The sequence below is a fragment of the Aythya fuligula genome, chromosome 3, assembly GCF_009819795.1.
Source record: "Aythya fuligula isolate bAytFul2 chromosome 3, bAytFul2.pri, whole genome shotgun sequence".
NCBI classification, from domain to species: domain Eukaryota; kingdom Metazoa; phylum Chordata; class Aves; order Anseriformes; family Anatidae; genus Aythya; species Aythya fuligula.
The window spans coordinates 31,816,368-31,840,187 of record NC_045561.1 but is presented as its reverse complement, the minus strand read 5'-3'; the positions used below and the strand labels follow the sequence as shown (position 1 = coordinate 31,840,187).

General features: G+C 37.2%; 1 protein-coding gene and 1 non-coding gene across 2 annotated transcripts in view; both read right to left on the bottom strand.

Annotated features, from left to right (window-relative positions):
• Nucleotides 1-7,635: 7,635 nt before the first annotated feature.
• The window catches only part of BIRC6 (baculoviral IAP repeat containing 6), a 173,717-nt gene continuing 157,532 nt past the window's right edge, over nt 7,636-23,820 (bottom strand). Inside the window, exons 67-74 of the mRNA XM_032184553.1 lie at nt 22,742-22,887; nt 21,806-21,916; nt 20,384-20,601; nt 19,621-19,782; nt 17,452-17,529; nt 11,970-12,158; nt 9,534-9,668; nt 7,636-8,494 (exon numbers count right to left, since the gene is read on the bottom strand). Coding sequence (XP_032040444.1) covers nt 8,315-8,494; nt 9,534-9,668; nt 11,970-12,158; nt 17,452-17,529; nt 19,621-19,782; nt 20,384-20,601; nt 21,806-21,916; nt 22,742-22,887 — 1,219 coding nt within the window. The 3' untranslated portion in view covers nt 7,636-8,314. The remainder of the gene's footprint in view (nt 8,495-9,533; nt 9,669-11,969; nt 12,159-17,451; nt 17,530-19,620; nt 19,783-20,383; nt 20,602-21,805; nt 21,917-22,741; nt 22,888-23,820) is intronic.
• On the bottom strand, nt 19,302-19,461 carry LOC116488366. Its single transcript, XR_004253157.1, has one exon. It is a non-coding gene; the product is annotated as a U1 spliceosomal RNA (small nuclear RNA).

Genomic DNA, 23,820 nt, shown 5'->3' with positions numbered 1-23,820 from the left:
TGTATGTTCTGTCAGTTTCTTGGCATTGTGCTGAAAAAGAGCATTTTTAGGTAAGAGAATTGGTTTCTATTTTATCTGTGCAAATAAGCTCCTGGGAGCAGAAAGATTTTTCATTGCTATGAAGGACTCTAGCCTGAAGATTAAAAGTTCTTAAGGGTTAATATTTCTTGTTTGCACTCAATCTGGTAGCTGTATGAACGTTCACACAAAAAGAAAAATTACTGCAGTGTGTTTCCTCCCGGTGGAGGATGTACGTTGAAACTGCCCAGGGAGCTTTCTCTGCTTAATTGCTCTGTGGTATTCTTAGGTACGTGATGGAAGAAAATCAGTCTGTTTTAGTAAGCTTTGCAAAGTGATAATTGTGTGATTGGCAATTGTCTTTTGTGCAGAGTTGATTGATTTGAAAGGGATTTCGGGTAGTTCCCCTGCTGTAGAAAGAGTAGCTTCCACATTGCTAAGTGTGAAAGTGAACTATGCTAAAGGAAACAAATAGGTAAGCCCAATTTGCTTAAATGCTTTTGAATATACCCTTAAAATACTTGTGTGTTTAAGTGACAGTGTGTTTGAAAATGGGGGGCTATGGCCTAAAGATTTCTAGAGTTAGAACTTGCCATTTTATCTGGTTTATGGCCAGGTTGAGAAAAACTCTCCTGCTTTTTCAGCCACCAGTCAATTTTTTGATCTTGAATTAAAGTGTTAAAATAAAGCATTTTCTTTCCATATGCTAACTGAAAAACCAAGGACTTGAAGGCAAAAGCTTTTTAACCATGGGAATATTTACGCTTAGGAAAAATGTAAATAGTGGTGTTTCCTCCAGAAGGCTTATGGCATGAGTTCAGTCTGATAAAAAGAAAGCAAAGGTTGAGGCAAACCTCTGGCAGTTCATTCTGCATGGAAACCCTTCATCAGTCACAGGATGTAGTATTTGGGAACGGATGTAGAACATTTCTGTACAACAGCTCACGCTTTGCTGCGGGACCCCAGATTGTGACGGGTAGGTCACAGGCTGCAATGAATGCCAGGGCACCGAGTGCTCTCCTGGCGCCTCAGTGGAGCTTTGATGCGTAGAAGGTCAGCGTGGTGAAATGTGGAAAATGAACTAGCAGGGGAAAATGAGAACTGGATGAATTTACTGTCATAGTTTGTCCTTTGTGACACTGACTGGGCAGCTGTCTTTGAGGGCACGCCTGGCAATGGAAAATCACTTGCTGTTGCATTCTGAAAATGCATTTGCAAGTAAAAGCAAAAGTGTATTTAAAGTAATAAAACCACACTCACACAAGTCAGACTGCCATTTTCAGGAAGACAGCATTATCAGAGGCAGCATGCAACTACAAGGAAGCGTAGCATCTCTGTTATTCAGATGAGTAATCCATGTCTTGCATTAAAACCTCCAGTAATACAGGATGCTATTGCATTTCTCTCTGTCCAATCTGGAATTTCAGCGCTGCCTTTCACTGATTTCTGCCAGCAAAGTGGACTTCTGAGAGCTCTACAGGATAAGACATCTTTCCTGAATTACATAGCTGTTTATCAAGAGCCATGTTCTGTTCTCCTATTCTTTGTTTAAATGGCTTGGGTTCTCCTCTGATTCTGGTTATTGATGTTCAGTTCCCTACTATGTGTCACTTGTTCATCTGGCTATTTGTTTTCTAATGAGAATGATTTCCTTAGAGGAATAGCTAGAAAAGAGTGGAAGGAGGTTTAACACATCTGTAGGCAGTGCAGATACAAGCAGGTATTTTGTTCTCAAGTACCTTTGTTTTGGTCTCCATTTGCTTCATCAACAGCAATTGTTTGTGACTGAGTGTGTATGTGTAGGTTTATTGGTTTATTTTTTTTTGTTGTTTGTTTTTTAAGCCAGAGTGAAGTCTGTATTGAGCTAAATAATCACTTGGATCTAATTTCCCCCCCTTGCCTTCCCTGTTCTGCCACGTGAATCAGCTGGTCTCTATTAAACCCATCATGTTGCTAATGCTTAAAGCCTCCCAGGGAGCCACATGGCAGCAGGTGTTTCAGAGCGGGCGACCTGGCTGCACACTCTGTTGCCTTCAGTGACCAAGAGGCAGACAGGAGATGTGTTGAATTATATCCAGAAGAACTTATTTTTTTTCCTGGTCTGAGGTTTCTGCAATGCTCTGGGACTTATCCAGAATCCCACATGCTATGGCAAAATTCAGCCAGCCAGATGGTTGGATGTTTTCTCTTGTGACTGCTGCTGATCTGGGGACCAGCCCCTGTGAATTTTATATTTTGCAACAAATTTCACTGAAACTGCCTGAAAACCCAGCAGAGATTTGTGGTGACAACCTGGGAGCAGAGAGGACGCCTCCAGTTGTTGGAGCTTCCCTTTCCTTTTCAGCAGTCCTGCTGTTGGCTGCTGGTCTTTGATGTGCCGTGCCACCTCTGTCTCCTCTTGAACCATCGCTCAGTATGCTGCCAGCAAACATCTGCAAGGTTTTTGGGAGAGCTTGAACTGGAGCTAGAGCCGGGATGAGAAGGCCTAGCCTTGGCTAGGCTGGCTGTGTGTATGTAATGATGATGGCCTCGTTATGTCTTAAACAAACCATGCTGGTACCCCTCATGCAGTGCTGAAGACGTGCCCTCGTGCTCCAGGCTGAGTTGTGCTGCTAGGACTGCAGCCCCATGGCTGTGAGGTGTCCAGCTCATTGCTGCCTTCTCGTAGCCAGCTTAAAACTGAACTGTGGAAATAATAATTATTACCCGTGGTTTCTGACAAAGGAAATTGGACAGACAGAAAGTGTGCTGGCCAGGAAGTTACCATCGCTATGGTTATTGTTAATTTATGTTAAGGGCAAAGGTTTCCAGTATCTGAAAACTAGCCTGTAATCTCAAGATGAGAGAACTGAAGTTCTGGAGACTTCTAAATCAGTATCTAGGAGCAGGTTGTTAGACTTTTTCTTTTGTTTTTCCTGAATCACACACTTGTTTAAATATCTGAAAGATAATGGAAAAAATGGGGAAAAAAGAAAAAAAAAGAAAAAAAAAACATGCTTTTCCCATTTGCTCTGCTAAATGAGAAAATGCTTAATGAAGCAACAGAGGCATTCTATAATGATGGTAAAGGGATTTTTTTTTTTAATTATGAGATTTTAGTTTTCTTTAATTTTCCTCATTGGGGGGATACTTTTAATTTTTTTTTTTTTTTTTTAAATCTGTGTTCCTCTGTTTGCTGTTGGGGGCGTGGAATCTGGTTGCTTTATAGCCATAGAGCTTTGTGCAAAGAGTTCAAGAACCACTGAAGGCTTGGTGCAGGGCTGGGGCTGGAGGAGAGGAAGAGAACGATGAGTGGAGGTCCAGGGCAAATAGGAAAAAAATGCATCAGGTCCTTAAGGTGCAAGCATGGAGCACAACACTGGGAACCGGGCAGCACGCCCAGGTTTTTATACCGTAACACAGGGAGCTATGGGAGGAGCTTTGAGAACCAGTGAGAAGTGCAAATGGCTTTGAAGGTTTTTGGAATGTCAGTTCTGCCATTCCTGATGAGTTTTAATTTTGTTCTTCATGTAAAAGCATGTCTGACTCATTGCTCTAGCAACCTCAGCAGATGAACCTGCTTGTTTATTTTTGTAAACATATATTTGGTATAGGTTTGAGCATTGTTGTCAAGATTTAACTTGTGTGCAAGTCTCACCGTGGTTACCTCATTTCTGAATGTCTTAGAGGGTGACAAAAACTTGTGTTTCTCTTACTCCCTGGAGATTTTTCTTAGGGCTCTGTTGCACTGGTTCCTGAAATTAATTCAGTTATCATCAGAAACAGGAATCTGTCTCTTTCCTTTCCAGATTTTTACCTGGACAGCCTTAAATAAAACTTTTGCTGTATGAGTTACAGAAATGTTACCAGCTCTAGCATTAATACTCTATCTAGACATTTGAGGAGGATGAGATCATCATATTAAATGATACAGATAGTATGTATAATTTTAATGTAAAGGAGTAGTATGAATATAGCTAGAGAGGTGAGTAGACCAGGTTAGCACTTCTCAAAGGCCAAAAAGTTGCTTCTGAGGCAATAAGCATAGAAGATTAGAGGTTATTGCCTGTAAAGATGACAGGTAACAATATGCAGAACCCTCTTAATCGAGATAGAGCATTGTATATTGCAACTTATTTTCTTTGGGCCCTTATCAGAAACAGAGGCAGAGGTGAGATTATTTTGGAGCTTTACTGTAGTAATTCAGTGAGTAGATATTGTATTTTCTACACCTGTGTTCCAGAGAATAAAACAGCAGCACCAACAAAATCTCAGGAAAATGAAATGTTTTTACCTGACATTTGTTTTAGTAAGTGTGGAAACTACTTTTACAACATTCAGCTTTCCATAATTTAGAAAGCTCCTCTTCCACTACAAATGTCTGTGCCTTCCTCCTTATGTTATGAGCATTTATGGGAAAAGAGAGGGAAAATGCTCAGAAAAGTGCTTTTCGATCACAAATAACTCCCTAACGTAACGTAGGTTTAAGTATATACATGCATATACGTGTGATAAAAGTAATAAATTGAGTACATATACCTGAAATGGCCTATGTGCCTTATACTTGTTCCTTAGGTTAAGGAAAATGTAAATCTTTGCTTTCCATTGAAAAATCTTTCTAATTTCTATTTATAGGGAGTTGACAGTCCAGGGAGGGGAGTCCACATGATGGTGACTGGCTTCTGGGGACAGAAGAAAAGAACACTTCTAAAACCCACTAACACATGGGCAGTGTCGAGGAGAAAATGAAAGACAAGCCAGAGCAACTCCAGGTAAAAAACTAAGCCTAAATATTTTTTCTTTAGAGGGAATGGCGTAACACAGCATAGTCCAGGCTTAAATGTAGGTCAGCTGGATTTTGTTCAGATACTTACAGGTAAACAAAGTAAATTAATAATATGGCCATTTGCCTATCGAGTCATTTGCCTGAGGATGTAAAATAGAACATGGTTTATGTAACAGCAGAAATGCTGGGGAAGAAAAGCTCCCCTAATAAGCATCCTATGTATAAATTGCACAGCATAGGGGACAAAATACTGTTTTGGAGCCATGTTTTCCGAACATTGTGGTTCCTGCCAGAACCTGAGGGCTCTATTTGATATACTACACTATTTATGATGGTTTTAGCCAATTTAACCTCTGCTTGGTATATTTCTTTACTGTATTGTGTTGGAGCTTCCTTATTTTTTCCAAATAAAGAATTGAAGCTTTTCTGCTGTTTAATAGATCACTATTCAACTACAGTTCTGACGACAGGCCCACATTTAAGCTCTCTACCTGCTATCAGTAGTCCAGTGCTTTACCTGTGCTGGAATAATTTTTACCTCCTGCATAGTCATCTCCTTAACAGGCTGGTACGAGTGCACAATCACTACCCAGAACTTATGTGAGAGGCTGAGAGCACAAAAAGCAACAGGAAAACCAACCAACGCCACCGCGCAGGCTGACATAGACCCAGACAGGTTATATTCACACATACTTTATTTTCTTAGTACCTAAACATCTAAAGTGTAATTATTGGAGTGAAATGGGAAGTTGTCCACAGCATTCTTATGTTTATCTTTTGCTGGGTTTTGTCTCTGGATTTTTTTTTATTTCCTTTTTACACAGGTGTGGTAGAATTACAGAGGAGCATTAAGCCATGCGGTTAGAGCACACCTTCCATTCGAAGGAAATATGTCTGTCAGAGGTAGCGTTCGTGTCTGTATGCAAATTGTACCGTGTTTACTGCTACAAAATAGAAGTTGTTTATGTGTAGAGATGACTGTAATGACTGGTTTGCTCTCACAGCGTGTGGGATCTCACGGGTAGCTGTTGCGCTGCTCCCTCTTTGGTAGATTGTGGTGGATCTTGGGCCTGTGGTAGTACCAAAACAAGCGGAAAAATTCCATAAGGAAGGCTCCAATTAGCAGTTTGCTGCCTTTTGTGCTTTTGAAAATATTGTTTACTTTATTTTTTAAGAAAGAGTTTCTAGAAGAAAACATAATAAAAACAGAGTTCAGTGTGATGGTTAGAAATTGTGACCTCTCGGTACAGGTTTCTACTGAATTTGATGGTAAATGATTAAAAAAAAATGCTAGTTTTGCTTTTTAAAGATTGCCTGAAGTAACACAGAAGTACCTAAATTGATGTTTTGGGAGGTATGAGAACTAGCCATGTCTTTTGTCAACATGCCGCAGAATTTAGAAAGCTTTTACTGCAAAGTAACGTAGCTAACACTGTGTTATACCTAAAAAAAAAAAATACCTGAAAATACCTATTTGGCATCTGTTGTCAGGGTTACAGTTTACTCACATATTTGCAAGTTATTAAGGATTGAATCACTGAATTAATTTGGTACAATGTTGCTCTGTAGCACTAAGGCTGGAGCAAAAAAGTTGGTATGTGGATACAAATTAGAGTTTAATTTCCCATGCAGCTGTTTAATTAGGCAGATGTAAACAGCAGTGACTGCACATTAACATCGCTATGGTCCCATAAATACAGCCTAGAGAAAAAGATAGAATCATGTTATCTGCCCTATTAATGGCTGATAATGCAAGCTAGGTATTTTTTATTTTAGTGTTTTTTTTTTTTAATGATTAAAAACATCTTTAAGTATAAGGTGGATCTTATACTGGACGTTTCTTTTTGGTACAAATGCCAGGATTTTATAAAAGGACTGTACTGCAGGCAGGCAGTTTAAGTACTAAATGAAGAGCTTTAATAGAATCTACCAACTTAAATGTAGTTGCAAGTTAGTGGGTAATTTTGCTTCTGGAGCCTTTACAAGAATACCACAGTCCCTTTGTACAGTAGTAGTAGGTAAATAAAAACCAATCTAGAGAACTGCAGCGCTATTTTAACACTGATAAAGGTCTAACATGTTGACTATGTGGCATAAACTCTGTTTTATAAACTTACCCATGTAACAACAGCACAGAACTGCTTGTTTTGCTTTCTAAGGAGGAGTCCCTGAAGTAACAAAGAAGTGCGTAAGTTGCTGTTTTGAAAGGTGTGTGATAACAGGTTAGGCCTTGGAATAACACAACGTATGAACAAAACAGAAAAATTGTACTTTGGTCAGAACTATGCATGTCTTTTAACCACCAGCATAAGAACACGACCTCAGTTGGTGCCACTTTTAATGATTAGAAATAATACATTGTAAAACAAAAAGTGAAAAGATTCCAGCGTGATACTTATAAACAAAGAACAAATAGAAAACAAAAAAAGATTTTTTTTTTTTGCCTGATTTATACTATTAATAATACAACAGATCATTAGTCTGAGGTAATACCAGTATGAACTTTTTAGTCCTTCAAGGACTACTTAAAAATTAAGAACAGCGATAGTAATGTATGTTATGGTAAAAGCAAGACTCAATAATTGAATCAATCAAATCCCTCACTCTTTTTAGGTAGGGATCCGTGGCTGCCAGTATCAAATTGGAAATAAGCCTGTACAGTAGGAACTACAGCACGGTAAGATTCCTGCATGGCATGTCCTTAGCCACTGTCAGTACTTAAAGTACAGTTATTACGTAAAAATCAGACATTTCAACAGAAAAGACTTTGTTCCAGAATAGCCCTTAAGAAATTTAGAATACTGTTAGTTTGCATAAATTAGCTAAACAAAAGATGAATTCAGAAGTCCAGATTTTGGCATGAGGTAAAACCATGTGCATTTATTTCGTCTGCATTTTAGAATTAGTAAGCATAAAATTAAATACGTTGACTGTAATGAATTCAGTCATACAAGTGCAAGTCTTCAGCTATAACGTATTTTATGGCAGTTTATTTAAAAAATGTACCAGTAAATCATAAAAGAGGGATCATGTCCATTTAACTTTTATTGAAGTATACAGGAGGTTTTCTTTAGAATCAAATATGAGCATGAATATATGGCCAAACGTAAAATCTATCAAATTCAGTGAAAATTTTCTGACTTTAAATAGTAGCTGTAAGAATGACCAATATATATTCTTTGTTACAACCGCCCTCACTCTACAAGTAAAAAAAAATAATAAACATTCAGTAAACATTCTTTCCTAAGGTAGTTTCCCTTATATATCAGTGATTTATCCATTTCTTGTATACATAACTTTTTAAACATACCAATCAGTGGTTCTCACAATTGAAAAATAAAAGCACAAAAAAGTTTACACTCTTGTACAGGTAAATAAAAGATCATCTTGAATTAAACTGTATATCCTTAAGGGCATAGTATAGTTTCAATTTCATTGCCTATTACATAATTAGCTTCTTACATACAAATATTGACATATTTGGCTTGTGCTTCAAAGCCTTTGTGTCTAGAAAGTCCATGTCAATGCAACTCATAACTTGAAATCAGGTGGGATATCTTTACTGCTGCTGGGTTTAACCTGTTCGTGCAACATCGTCTCCTCTGAACTTGTTGTGGCACTGCATTTTTCTGTGGAGTCATCAGTATCTGGATCCAGTCCTTCAGGACAGGGAAGTTTTAGAAGTTCTTCCCGCAACTGAGCTGTGTGACGCTGAATGTACAAAAAAGAAGTCAGTGCTGAAGAGCAAAGTTACAACATTGCTTTCACAATGTTTGAGGAGAGAAGGCAACAAAAGGAGTAAGTGGGAAGGGTTTTAATGTATTGTTTCACTGCTTGGATAATCTTTTCTCATAGTTCTCTACCTTTACAGATTGATACTTTCTTTATAGTGACAGTAGCCAGCAGGTGCTCCTGGGGACAAATTCAAGGCAGCAAACGGAACGGTAGCAAATAAGTTTATCAGTATAAATGTTATGTTATTTCTCTTGCAGTTGACTGACATCTATGCTCTGTGATCAGAGTAACTCCTGTAACTCACAGTAACTCCATTTTGAAGACCAGTCACATTCAAAGGACACAAGGTATAATGATAGCAAAAAGAAATCTTAACTATTTTTCTTACTCCTCAAGGGAAGGAAAAAAAAAATCAAAATTACAATTTTAATTACATGAAAAGGTTTGTATATAGGTCTGTTGCCCACATGGAAGACACAAAATATGCAAATGATAATACTTGGCTAGGAAGGAGGAAAACATTTAAATAGTTGTAACTGTATTGATAAAACTTTTTAGAACACAGGATAAAACATAAAGGATTATGCATAAAGTAATGGATCGTGGTTTAATGACTGTGCTTATCTATCCCAAAAGTTTGTTTTCTGGCAAGGAATTAAGCTCTACTTGTAGCGAAGATTAGTTGTAAAACAATTTTATCATAAACAAAAAGCAAGCCAATTCTTAAAACAAAAATCAACCCTTTATATTTTACATAAGTATTTATGGAAAAATAGGTAGGATAAGAACTAAAGAAAAATCTTGTAGAAAAAAATACCCAGAAAGGGGGCCTGCAAATTCACTTTATCTCGTGACAGTTGTCAAACTTCAGTTTGTTTACACATTTTAAAGTTGTTAGTGTTTTTTGTTGCTGTTTGTTTTTAAATCACTGTTGTTATAAAACTCAGCTGCTATTCAATGTCATCAACAGTTGTGATCTTGGTTTACCTAACAAAATTCTGAAAGTGAGTCTCACCTTAAGAGCTGCTGCATGATGGGACATGGTCCTGCCTACCCGCTTGTCACTGCTGTACTGCTGTATGTCTGCTATCCACTCCTCACACTGAGCCATGATCTCCACTCTTTTCAAGTAAAAATGTTTGTGGATGACCTGCAAGGAAAGATCCAGGATGAAAGAACATAGCGTTGTTATCTAAGAACCATATACTTTAACAGTACAAAACCTGCAAGACCAAACGTGAGTCTAAATGGATGTAAGGAGAAAAACCCAAACACTACGGGGATAATTCAGCATTGAACCAAGAGGTGGAGGTTGGCCTCTATATTTTAAAAAGCAAACAAAACACCAACAAACTACAAATCACACAAAGTTGTGAAATTCTTCTTAGTGTTGCCTTTGTCTTAATAGCTTTCTAGAACTCTGCCTGTTGGAAGAAACAATCAAATTAAAGAAATTTTATTGAGCACAGAGGGTTCTTGCCAATATTGCAACATAATTGACAAAATCATCTCTCTCTCTAGAGGTTAGAGAATGTAGCTATTTGACTAAAGAAAAACTGCATATTGAAAGCACAATAGGCCTCAATTCTGGATGCATTCCTTGTATCCTTAATGGAGTTTGGAAGAACTCCCACAGACTGGCACTTTAGATCCCCTGAGCCTACTTGTCATTTAAGACACCAAAGGGAAGACAGCTCAGATTCGTTAAGACAAAAGGTAGCAAGAACTGAAGCATGCAACTTCTTTTTGAGACCTAAGCTTCTGGGATGCCTTTGCATTTATATTAGTGAGTGATTATCCAATTGGTAGGGTTCCTAGCACAACCCTACAACAAATTGAAGATCTTAACAGCAAGCTAGTCTTAGATAAATACTCAAGAGTCATATTTTCATTTGGGTGCAAATTCAGCTACTGCATCAGGGGAAAAACAAAAGTAATGTTTTCCAAAGCACAATTTCCCTCTCCCTTTTTTTCAATAAAAATAAATGCCATTTTTCATAATGATAAGGAATACGTATTCACAGAAGCATTATTGGAATTATCATAAATTGAAAAAGCACTAGGTCAGACTCCATGCTAGTATGACTATTTTTTAACACAAAAGCAACCTATCTCAGCCTTGAACTTTTCCTCAAAGTTATCATATCTTCATATTTCTTCTCCCAATCTTGAGGATTTCATCATACTATCCTAAAGAAACATGCCAAAAGGCACCTGGAGAAAAAAATATTTAACTGCTGGTATGCAGGTTAAGTGTTTTTTCATTCCACAAGACACAGTAGTTTAAATGGATTTTTTTTTTTTTTTTTTGCATCCCAAAGGATTTTTTTTTTTTAAAATCAACAGCCAGAAAGGGACAGGGGACCGTTTTCTTACTCAGATACCACACTTAGCAGTGTGAATAATCTTAGAATAGTTTTACTTTTTCCATATTTTAGTAGGAAAACAATAGAAAGCAAAGGAAACAATGGAAAACACACAAGTTCAACCTCAACTTAAAAATGGCTGTAGTTTCAATAGCCTAGAACAAAATGTATTTTTCTCTATTTGCTGGTAGTACCATGAGATGACTCATGTTTGATCACCCAGTTTGCATTAATATTCACACAGATTCTCTTAGTGTACCTTCCCCTCTTCTTTCCTTTGGTCTGTTTGGACCTGCTCTGAGAAAGGAATTGGACTAGAGATATTGAGAGAGGTTCCGAAATTATTCTACAATACTATGTCTGAGTTTTAGTCCATTTTCAGGCATGTAAACAAATTAGTTTCTTTTAAGCAAGTATTTTTAAGGCAGTGTGAATGGGTGACGGTTAGTATTGGTTTTATCAAGACAGTTATTTTCAAAGAATAGATGTCTTTTATGGATCCTTTTACGAATAATGTGAAGGCTGGAATTCATTTAAAAGTATTTTTCCAATTCACATTGTTTTGGCATATCCAAAGTGTTTCCTAATACTTGACTCAAATTCACGTTTCTTAGAAAAATACTTCGCTGTTAACTAAGCTGATTAAGAGACACTGAATGCCCATTTGTAAGGCTTATCCAACAGCGTTTACTGGGATGTAAAAGGCACCACCTGGTGTTAAGAGTGAGCCAACCCCTAGGAACCTCTTATCGCCCTGCGTGCCAGCCCTCCTTACAGCTTTCTGCCTAGAAGTCCCAGTTCCTGTGCATTGCCCAGGGATCTGTGAAGTCAGGTAAATCCTTATTCACTTCAGTCTCTAGAGTCAGCTGCCCCAGGGACTAAAGAGGATAAAACAGACATCTTGTGCAAGGCATGCTTCCAAGTATCTGCATTACTTTCCACACTCCACTAAACAATGATTCTTTGCTTGTACTATAAAGCATATGTGAAAAGGAACATACTGCAAGAAAAATGTTTACAAGATCAGTTTCTTTGACTATTCTGATGTAAACAAGGTATAGTTTACTTAGCTTCACAAAACCTACCTCCTTAAAACATGGTGATGGATTTCTGATTTGTTCGAGCATTGCCCACTTGACCGTTGCCTGTCGTATATTTCCGTCATACTCTCTGGAGCTCTGGGTACCACTTGGAGTACCTCTTGAACGTTCATAACCTGGTTCATTAAAATATGGTTCTGCTACCAGTATTAGGGATTGGACAGACACTAACACCTGTTAAGAGAGAAAAATAAGTATTTAAAACGCTACTCATTTGCTTTTTACAAATATGCCTAATTTTGCTTACCTCATGTGCAAAAACACTTCTCTGACTAAATAGTGTCATTTGTAATACGCACTACTTGCAAGTAGGAGATGTCCATGCTTCCAGACTGAAATCATTACTACATGGTTAAAAATTAAGACCTATGACTGTATGTTTAGTTCAAACACTGAGAAAATGACAAAACTAAGTTAAAAAAACAAACAAAAATACAAATATAAGCAGAAGAAAACATTAAAAGGAGACTTCTGATTGTATCCTTTTGTGAAAGTGCTAACAATGGCATTTCCAGCACACAGCATATGTAGATGTAAGATATCCACTACAGAAGATTAAAAAAAAAAACAACTCAGGGCACCTGTTTCTAGGGCTGCCTGTCTTTCCAGCCTAGATACAATTTAAAGCTGGGAGCCATCCCCTGATTTAGGAGTCCAGTTTGTGAATTTGGATGTGAATGACAAGAGTCATTCTTTTTCTTGGAACATGCAGAACACACAGTTTACATCAGATAGACGCAGCGTCAGTGACCAAGGCAGTGTCCCAACAACTAGCTAGTTTTGCTCTGTGCTTAACAGCGGAATTCTCTCAGATTCTCTTGTAGCAATGCCAGCATAAAAACATTCCAGCTTTCCCTCCTCTCTCTGCCGTGTTTATTCACTACACAGACACTGCCAAACAAGTAAGTCATTTCAAAGCAACAGCCAAGAACCAGTTGAATGACCCAGGTTAATCCCACCATCACCTCACAGAACCAAATTCTTGTTTCTCTTGGTGCCATGACTCTTTCTGTTTGTAATCGTGTAGCTGATGTGGCTTAACTGTAGCACAGAAGGGCCATCTGGCCCTTTATCCTAATGGAAAGGGCACATGCTTGTGCAGTGGGAAATGTGAACTTGCATCCCCCTTTGAGCTGAGATAGAGAGCTACACGTTGTCTCCCTTGCCTGCCATGCACTGGACTAGCAGCAGCCATGGCGATTTTGCATTACACCAAAAAAATAAAATGCAGAGAAATATAGTCAAATATAAGAAAAATGTTCCTCGCAAATCAGGTCCCAGCAAGAAAGCAGTCATTTATGACACTAAAAGGCAGAGGAGTAACGTACACATGCAAAGCCCATGTAGAGTACTTCAGGTCCAACACTTCAGATACACCTGGGGAGTTTGAGACATCTGTGGCCTTTACATGTATCTAGAACTAGTTTGTTGCTTTTCTGAGTTTTATACTTTAAATATATAATTTTAAAATAGCTATGGTAGAGAAATTTGACACTATGCAGCATTGTATTTTCTTAGCCTTAATAAGCAGTTGTTACTCTATATTATAATTGTAATGAATGAGAAACTAAACCAATTTTCCAATTTCATTTGGGTCAGAAAAGTTAATTGCAGGAGCATTTTGGGTGGTCTGACAATAGTTTAATCTTTGAGCCAGAAAAAACACGTAGTACTTGATTCTTTCCAAGCAATTTATTTAGTCCTCCAGCTGTTTTCTATTTAAAAGCTACAAAGTGTTTTTTCTCCCAGTACGTGGGGGGGACTTCTTCCAATAGCCTTCTTGTTATTTTCAATCTCAAGTCCTAAAAAGCATTAGCATTTTAAACTTAAATGCTGCACGAGATTTCTAACAACCAAATCTAACATTAATCTAAGAAAAAGTATTTCACTGAAAATGCAGTTTCCTACTACCTTTCTACATCAGTTTTATGATTCCAAACTTTGATTACAAGGTTGAATCTTGGGAGAATTACACTATGTAAGGAAATACAGCTTAGATCTCCAAATCATACTTGTCCCTTGTAGGGAGAGCAAAAGATGGAAATTCCACAATCTCTCCTGGACATCTGTCCTAGTGTCCAGGTTTGCAGTTCTACTACACGGAAACTGAAACTGTACAGTCTTCTAGGATTTGAAAATGTACCTTGTGCTATGAAATTATTGCTCCAAGGAATAAATTGAGAAATTGATATAGGGACCCTGAAAACGTCACTGCAAATTCTTTTTTTTTTTTTTTTTTTTTTTTTTAAAGTATGTGCTTATTGCCCAATTGCCCAACACATTTCTATGGCATAAAACTGAAAATATTAAGAACTGTTTAGTCAATTATCATAACTTAGTATGTCCTGATAAATTCTGGACTAATTTAACCCTGATTGTTACTGAAGATAGCATAGCTACACTTTAACCCTCTTCAGATTTATTCCTTGTGGACTTTGGACAATCAATAGCCATAATTTAAGACATGACCAATAGGATTACTGTTTGGAAAGAACATTTTGAAGAACCTGCCTACTGTACTGTGTTTCTTTTCTGGTGTGCCAAGGCTATCTAAAAGTCTTGAAGAAACATAAAATCAGCTTTCAGAGCCACAAAACCATCACTCTAATCTACAAGAGTGAACCTGGCCTGTAACTCACCCTATAAGACCTCCAGAAGTGATTACTAAGACTCATAAATGTAAAGAAGCCAAGCACCAAAGTGAAGACTGGTGGCAGACCATAAATGCAGCAGACTGTGTTTCACTAAAGAGTTTTAGCTGTTTCACAGACATAACTGCATCTGTTATACCTGTGAAAGCTATCTTAATTGGCACTATGCTTTGTACTCGTTTCCAAATTCTAATTATATGGCTCTGTGGAAAACTACAGTACCTGGCAAAACAGAAATTAAAAAAAAAAAGCTCCTGTCCCCCAAACACTGTTTTTATAGAAAGGTGTTACATAAAACATCAAAACTTAAAAGTACTTGCAAGGCTTCTTCATACACTATACTGCTATCATACTACTAGCCACAAGCCACTGCTCTTTATTAAAGCATTCAGTCAGAGCAGTCTTTCTAAATGTTTTCATAAGGATTGTCTTCATTATACTGAATAATAATGAAAGAGAAATTTAGACCTCTTGATGTCTTTTGGTTTTCTCCTAAGGTAGCCAGCCAGTGAAGTTGTCTTTCAAAAAAAAAAAAAAGGGGGGGGGTTGGTGGTATTTCCATTTTACAAATACACACAAAACCAGCCAGCTACTTTCAGACACCTAGCATGCTTTCTGCACACTTGGATCTTTTGCCTGCTATAGAAAGAACACAGAATGATAGGATGGCTTGGGTTGGGAGGGACCTCAGAGATCATCTCGTTCCAACTCCCCTGCCATGGGCAGGGACGTAGCCCACTAGAGAAACCTCCACTGGCCACCTTAGGATAAAACTAAAATAAATCCAAAGGTCCAGATTTCTCCATGTAGCAAGTAAGATATTGCTTCACATGACAACTAAGTCAATCAAATGACTACATGCTTCTGAGTTGATAGTTTGCTAGCACACACCTCTATTTTTTGTTGTTACTAGCAAAGTAATCCTGCCCAACCACACCAACAATCAGAATCAAGTACTATATAGCTGTTTGGATGTATTTTAAGTAATGTGAAGTGGCTTGTCACACTGTCAAAAACAAGGTGGCAAACAAGGCACCATCCAACCAATTGGATCAGTTTGTACAACAATTACATCGTTACAAAGTAACTGTCACAAAACCCCCCATCATAATAATCTTAAGAACATTGATAACGGCTGATCTTATAAAGACTCATTGGGTCTTTCAACTTGGAAGCTTACTGCTCTAGCAACCTCTTCAGCAGAATCTTGAAGTTCCTCATAAATAGGCTTTTGCCATCAAAAGCCCAGAGTTAAAGATCAAGTAAGACAGTACTCCCCTTAACTTAGAGAAACTAACTGGTAAGACTTGACAATAGGGAACCGTTTATAACTGAAGAAAGCACTGGTGAAAAAAAAATGAGTAAAATCTTCTCAGACATCAATAACAGGTATGATCTACAGGAATACACTGCTGTTTCACCAGCATAGCTTGCAAAGAGCTTTAAGGACAAACTAAGGCTTGATGATTTATCATTGTTCTGAGAAGACAGAACTGTAGATTTTTACAGCAGTAAACAAACAATTTCTAGCAAATTTTGAGGTTTTGCAGAACTGTTACTGATAAAATGGCATCCAGTGCAACTAGAGCTAAAAAAAAACCAACAGTTCAGTGAAATCAGACTGCAGTACTTGCTACATGTTCCTCACGGCAGGCTTCAGAACTGCTAAGTTTCAGGATTGGCTTTACTGAAGCTGTTTACAAAAGCAAGGTCTCAATACAACTCAATAGGATCTCTGGGTAATAAAGATCATTTAAGATTACATGCCTCCAACAGAAACTCTGTGGTAAGATAAGCCTACGTAAGCCTTCTTTGTCTGTGGTGGTGAATCCCCTGAGTTAAAAACTGGAAGCGTGTAGCTACTGCCCCAGAATACCAAAATCACCTGCAATGCTGTGTTAAATAGCTATGTATTTCGTTACGTTATCAGTACATGTGTAAAGGGCAAAATTTGAAAACTACTAATGCAGTATAAACAATACTTAGAAAGAGAATTAAATATCTGTCACAAAAATTCTACTTCCTGTGTTAAATACAAGCGCTAAATATAAGAAGGGGGGAGGCAGCTTTTCTCCACCTTGCAGCACCATAATCATTTGCAGATACAAGAAAAAGTTTGAACAAGGACATGACCCGGAAGTTTTGTATATTATGTGTTTTCAGTGTAGGTCCTGACAAATTCATGTTACTGTTTTGTATAGTCTGATTGTAGCTGCTAAATATAACTGCCTGGACGTAAGTAAATACAGATCCCATCACAGCTGCTGGTACAATGAAAGGACGTTTACATGAGGAAGAAAAAAAAAAAAACATCTTAAAGAGGCACTGAGAATGACTCAGTGCTGGACATTCGCAACATATTAATTTCATCCCTGTAATAGCACAATTAAACGACATCTAACTTTTGTGAACTTCCCCACAGTTTTTTCACTCTTCACTGAAGACTAGTGTGTAAATGCATCTACCCTCACTTGTGAATCTGATGCGAGTTTGTTCTCCCATGGTCTGGACTCCTTGGAAATCAGGCTGATTGTGGCAGCTTTTTACCTTCCAGATGGCAACTCTTACTAACAGCTGCTGGATCAGACCTTGCTTGTTGACCTAACATATAGGTGGACCAAGCTCAAGTCCATTTGAAAAATATGTCCTAGACAATTTCAGATGAAACTGCTGCTACCAGTGACAGAAACGATGTCACAATAGGACACTTTCTGGACTTATATATATGCTTATTTGAGAAAGAAAATTCAGGTTTAAAAGCACGAGAAGAGAAACTCTTAGGACTGACAGATCACTGAAGAGAAAGAAATGCTCACCTGCAAAAAACTTGACGTCTGGGGATTCCATTTCTCTTCTGGCCTTCCGTGCCACGTGTTAAGTATGCTTAAACACACCTGAAAAAGTGATATTATTAATAACATAGACAAATATAATAAACTAGTTCTAGTTACTACATTAAGTTTTAGGGTTTTTTTTTGGACAATCTTTTGCATATATTTGACTTTTAGAATTAAGTTATTTGCTATGATTCTAATTTGAAGTGAAAGCACGTAAAAATAATGTGGATAAGGACAAACAGCATGCTAATAAATGAACAAAACAAGTTAAATTACTTTTCTTCAAGTAAAACCTACTGATTCTAGTGGCTCCAAAAAATAAATGAATCATGAATATCTGATTTTTTACATTCCTGTTTCAATACTTTTTTAACACTTGTAATTATTGTTTCTAAAGAAAATCATTCTGCTTAAGCATTTCAAAGGTGCTCTCTTTCGCACAGACTAACAAGGAACTGAAAATATTCATTAACTCTTATGACCGATATGGATTTTTGCAGTGAAGCCTACAGAGTCCTTCAACCTTATCACAAAATTGAACAATCGAAGTGAGGGAATGTAATGAGACAAAATAGAAGAAATTTAGAGGAGAGTATGCGCCATGACTCTCCAGTCTCAATTACATTCTGTGTCTGCATTAAAAGAAAACCCATTGTAAAACTCAAAAGGAACATGAGAGCTTCTGAAAACAGTGAGCAAGGGGAACCCTTGAAAGAGTGGAAAATGAGAAAAAACATTTGTCTGCAGATACTTTTTTTGCATTAAAAAAGGCTGAAGGAATGCTACGCTGGTACAGGCAAAGCTGTTTTGTGGGTCTAGACTTCAGAGCAGACATACAGACAGCTTTTTGTAGTTTTATAAAATTTCCTGTGTGCTTATTTTTTGTATAAATACAAGTTGCATTTCCCTGGTATGTGCTTGACTTTCTGTTAGGTTTTTGCAACCTTCAGAATGAACTGTACCATACCAAGGAGACTGGAGTGCTGGGAGGGACCCCTAATTTTCTTCAGCTTTTAATATTCTTTTAGTATTTTTTAAGCAAAACAGTTATTCCATCCTTATTTTAGAGTTACATTTTCTTTTTTAAAAGGATACCGAGATTAAGGAATCCCTTTTTCTTCTTTTAAGAAAAATCACTTCTGCATGGCAAGAGAGACAAGGCACTTGGCAAGTATATTTGGTTGCAGCTGATTTGAAGCATACTTTGCCCATGGAAAGGATTCTGGTTACTTCAGCTAGCCAAAATAGATTTCTGCCTGGTTAATTTATCAAGGATGGTGGAAAAGAACATTTTTCTAAGTCAAAATTACTTGATTTTTGGTCTAGTCCAGCTGATAAAGGCTTTACAAAATAAATGATCTCTAAAATAATTCAGAAAAGAGGTCATTCCCATTTGAAACAGTTACATTGCTTTTCAATTCAGTTTGAAGACCAGCTTTAACAAAACACCTTTCTCCAGTACATCAGGAGTGGCTGTTCATTTGACTGTAAAAAGAAAAAAAACAAACGAGCACCTCTAAAATCAGAGAGTGCAAAGCACCTCTCTCAGCCTAATACCCATACCTGTGTATTTTAATTAATAGTAATTTAAGAGCCAATTTTCATGAATTTTAGCAAAAAAGGAGCTACTATAGCACTTAGTGGGTAGCTGCAGAACTCACTCCTATGTAGCACTGTAGATGAAGACATGCAAGGTTGCCAAAAGTCACTGGACAAAGTGGCCACCATTTTCACTGAGGGGCCTGTTACACTGCTGGACGCTGGGAACGTGCTGCTCAGCACTTGCCCTTTTCTTAATGCTCTCCCACAGGCAGCCAGTGCTGGCTGCAGCTGTAAGATGGCAAGCCCAGTCTCCACACTACCACAAAGCATCCAGATGAATGACCTGCATTTGGGAACACTGCCAGGTTTACCAAATCGAGTACAAAATATGCCTCGCTCTAGAAAAATCACCTTTTTGGTCATGACTTCTTCCTTACAGCTAAAGGCAAGATGCTGGACTAGGAAGGCCTTTGGTCCCCTGTTCTTAAACTATTTAATCTTGGAAGTTCAGAATTATCATGGTTAAGACACAAAACCACAAAGGAACAAAAACAGACAAGTTTCATCAGTTTCACTTCCTTGTGCACAAGAGCAAAGTTGACCTACCTTGCCATCGTTGTAGAGGTTTGGATTAAATCTCACACTGTGACCTCCAGTTGTTTCCAGATTCACGAGTGGAGGGGAGTTAGGATAGTCTTGTGGAAAATACACATCAAATTCAAAGCATCCGTTTGCATAAGGGGTGTCTGCAGGACCAGTAATGAGAACCTACCATTGTAAGAAAAAGAAGACAGTTTTTAAAAAGAACCCTTACATTTGTAACCCTGTTGAGATTTTTCTAAGTTATATGAAACATTTAATTTCCACATGCTACTTTGCAGAAAACATTGTAGGCATCATCATCATATTCAGGCTATCAGTCTGTTCACTTCAATATTCTGGGTAAGTGAAGCTCTCAGCTAACGTCCATTTCTTCAGACAGACTACAATTGGAAAGCAAACTGAAAGGAGCTAACTCTACCTCCGATTGCGTGTTACTAATTCAATTCTGTCTTCAAACTTCAGGCCCAGAGACATTCAGTGTACTTCTCCATACCTACTGCTTTTAATTGACTTAAACTGTAGTATGCAAAGATACCATTTGACCACAATCGAGCAGCAAAACAAAACTTTTCACTTTAGAACAGCAGAAGAATGAACTGTGTCCTGTTAAGTCTCCTTGGCTAACAAAAGTTAAGTGTCCTTGGTTGGTAGATGGACCCCCCCCACACTCCCACCAAGTTATTGAGAAATCAGGATCAGACTAAATGAAATACTTCTGTTTTTTCTTCTACACCCAGCTGAAAGAGGGAAATAAAAATAACTTCACCTTCATAATGTCAAGCCGCTCCTCATCACAACGTACAAAAACACTGGATGAAGATGAGAGAGGCAGTGATGTTGAAAGAGTCACAGCTTCTTGAGCAAGACGTCGGGCTCTGGCAGCACTGTTGGCGTCACTTGCATTTTTTACCTGAGACATGTAGTGGTAATTTACTTTAAAAACCAATTTTCCATCATCGTCTTCAGAAACCATTTCAAATGTGTCTGGAAGAGAAGAAAATTTTATTGCATCAGGAAAACAGTGAAGTTACTAATGGATCAGCCTTAACATTCTGAGTATTAAAATCAGCAAAGTTTAATTTGCATCATGAAAATATGTATTTCTGAGTTAACAGTGCTCACAGAAAACAAAGCATTACCAGTGTTGGGTCGAATGAATTCCTGCAGCAAATGTACAAGCATTCATATGCAACTTGTCCAACGTATGCCATTTCTGATTTGGAAAGCTACCAGTTACTCCAGACCAGGCATACAATGATACTTATGAATACAAAATAATGCTAATAATAGAATCAGCGTGAAACAGAGCACCAACAGTATTTAATTGTGTGGTGGTTGCAATGTTATTAAAAGATCATAAAAACTTATAGCTAATTTTGTTTAGTCACTTACAATGCAAAATCTACAGCTTGGCTGTCAGGGTGCAAGGCTACCATTACAAACTTTCCTACCTGCGTATTCTTGGCATACAATTCCAAAAACATTTGGGAGGAAAATCCCTTACAAATACAACAGCAAAGAAATGTGATTGCAAATGCACTGCAGGTCAAAAAATTTGTAAAACATGTTTCTGCAATAATTTTATAGCTCTATTTAGATGAGACACTAGTAGTAGTTCTCGAATTTTTTTGAACACGTTCCCTTTATGGCCAAAATGAGAACCAATTCTCATCATGTTTTCCAAATACAACATAACAAGCTTCGTAAAAGGACAGAATGGAGTTTACAACAGTTTCATTTTACTTTAAAAACACATTTTGATCTGAATGCTATTCCATTAAAAAAGTTATACTTTTAACAAACATCTATATAAACTCATATAAGAGTTTAAAAAACCACTACTAATACTGCAATAGAATTTGAGGACTGAAAAACTCACAAATCATTACAGAAATGAAAATATGGACACCATCACTGAATTTTGTGACTGGTCCCTTGAATTCATCTAGTGTATGCATAATGTGTTCCATATTTGTTCAATGAGCACATTAGTTTGTAACCTGAAAATACAGACTTGTATAATTTTCCATGTGTAAAAAGTATCAGTGGTCGTGACATATGCAAAAAGCTTAAAAAAAAAAAAAAAAAAAAAAAAAAAAAAAAAAAAAAAAAAGATTAATTGCAAAAGATTACATATTTCTTAGGTATCTGCTTTCTAAAATACAAACATTAACACTTCTCAACTTACCAAACTGGAGTTTTTTCATGACAGCCACATACTTTTCTTCAAGAGAGCGTAAAACAGACAGAGGTTTGGGCTTCACAGCCGCCTTTTTGGAGTATTCAGCCATCTTCTTTTCTGTTATATGAAATGTGATGATTATTTGTAGTTAATAATGTAATTTTGAGACAGGTACGCCAACCATTTGGGGATTATTTAACTTGAAATGACACTTCATGATAGTGTCTGCAGAGAATTCTGAAAACTGGGGATCCCTCAGAGCGTACAAATCTGTTTTTCTAACTACAACTTTTCATTACCTGAACAGCTTAAAGTAAATAAAGATCGTTATCTCAGCTCAGAAATAATTAATGACTACTGCTGTTATGAATATTCATTTATTGATTCTTCTAATGATTTTTCTTAAGCAAGGCTGACATACACTTGTGTGGATGGACACTCGCGCAAGTATTTTTCATGCACTCTCCAAAATTAGGAGCTGGTTATATACTCCTTGATAATATCTGCTCCTACTAATTAAGCTACTTAATCTTTAGTTTTCTTTACTAGACAACCAGATGGTTGTTTGACTGTCTGCAGGTTCAATCCATGATTTATATTTTTGTTGTGCATTTACTTATACTAATTCAGAAGGCTTGCTTCTCATACCAAAAGCCTTACTACTAATGGTCACATACCTCATCTTCTGATGAAAAAAAAGACACACTACTTAATTGTGCTGAAACATGTGAGATGTGTGACTTACTTGAATTATTCTATATTCAGCTTTTAACATTTAAGACTAACACAAGGGTCCAAATGACTACATTTGAAAATGTAGTCGGTGACTGGGGGCAGGAGGAAGTTTTTTCTCTTGCTTTGAACCCAATGTTTCAGTTATCTGCTCACAAACGCATTACAAATAATCACTACACAGTATTTCTAAAGGTATTTCTATTTTACCTTGGTTTGCCTGGCGCAAGCTGGTGGTAGCAGCATAAACTATCTCAGCAGTCTTCTGTATGTCTGGTACCAAAAGTGTGAGCCCCTCTGGTTCTTGATCAGATGCATCTGGTTTTACTCCAGCTTTAGCTTTATCTTTTTTAGACCTGTTTTTTTTTTTTTTTTTTAGTTAATATTGGAAAAAAAAAAAAAGATATAGCATGAGAGAAAATTTTTCAACAAATTAGACAGTACTGAGAATGCATGTCAACAAGGAAAATATCAAAGATCAAGCTAAAAGCCAATGTTCTGAAATGGAATGTCTCTATGTATCTCCAGGTTAATCAGGTATCCAGGTTAATTAATCCAGGTTAATGCTGCTTAATGTAGCAATCAGCTGTGACAATACTGAACATACGGTCTTGATTTGACAAACAAAGTACAACTGATATGAAGAGGAAAAATGTGAAGACAAAGCCCATTGTAGAACTGTACTAGTTTCTTGCTACAACCATTTAGTAATTCCGGTAGTTATGCTGCATACTGACTTTATGTTTGCACACTTTCATGAAGTGTTAGAGAAGCTTCCAAAATCAATATAACAAAAATCACGTCATGAATGTGCACTTCATCCACCCACGCAGATCCTGGTGTAAAGTCAATACTTAAATAGATAATATGGTACTTTTTCCTATTCCACAATACACGAACAATTCTCTAAAATACGCTCATGGTAAAATGCTAGGAGATTGATCTTCTAGTCAAAATTCACACTGTGCCTATGAACTACAAGGTAGGCATTACAAGAATTAAAAATGATGTTTCTCTCTCTCTGCAGTTCTCTTCTGGACTATAAAAGATAAGACCTTTTCTTTAATCAAGCAATGTAATGTAGCATAATTCTAAGTCTTACGAATGTAGATGGCTTCTATATTACATATTTATAATTGATGCATTGCAAATTCAAATGTCAATTTAAACACCTTACTATTTTAGAATTTGGGAATTCTAGCACAAATTTACATTGTTATCCTGCAAAACTTATAGAGATTTTTATGCTAACAAGCCTCTCCCCCTCCCCCACTTTCTGTAAAATTTTA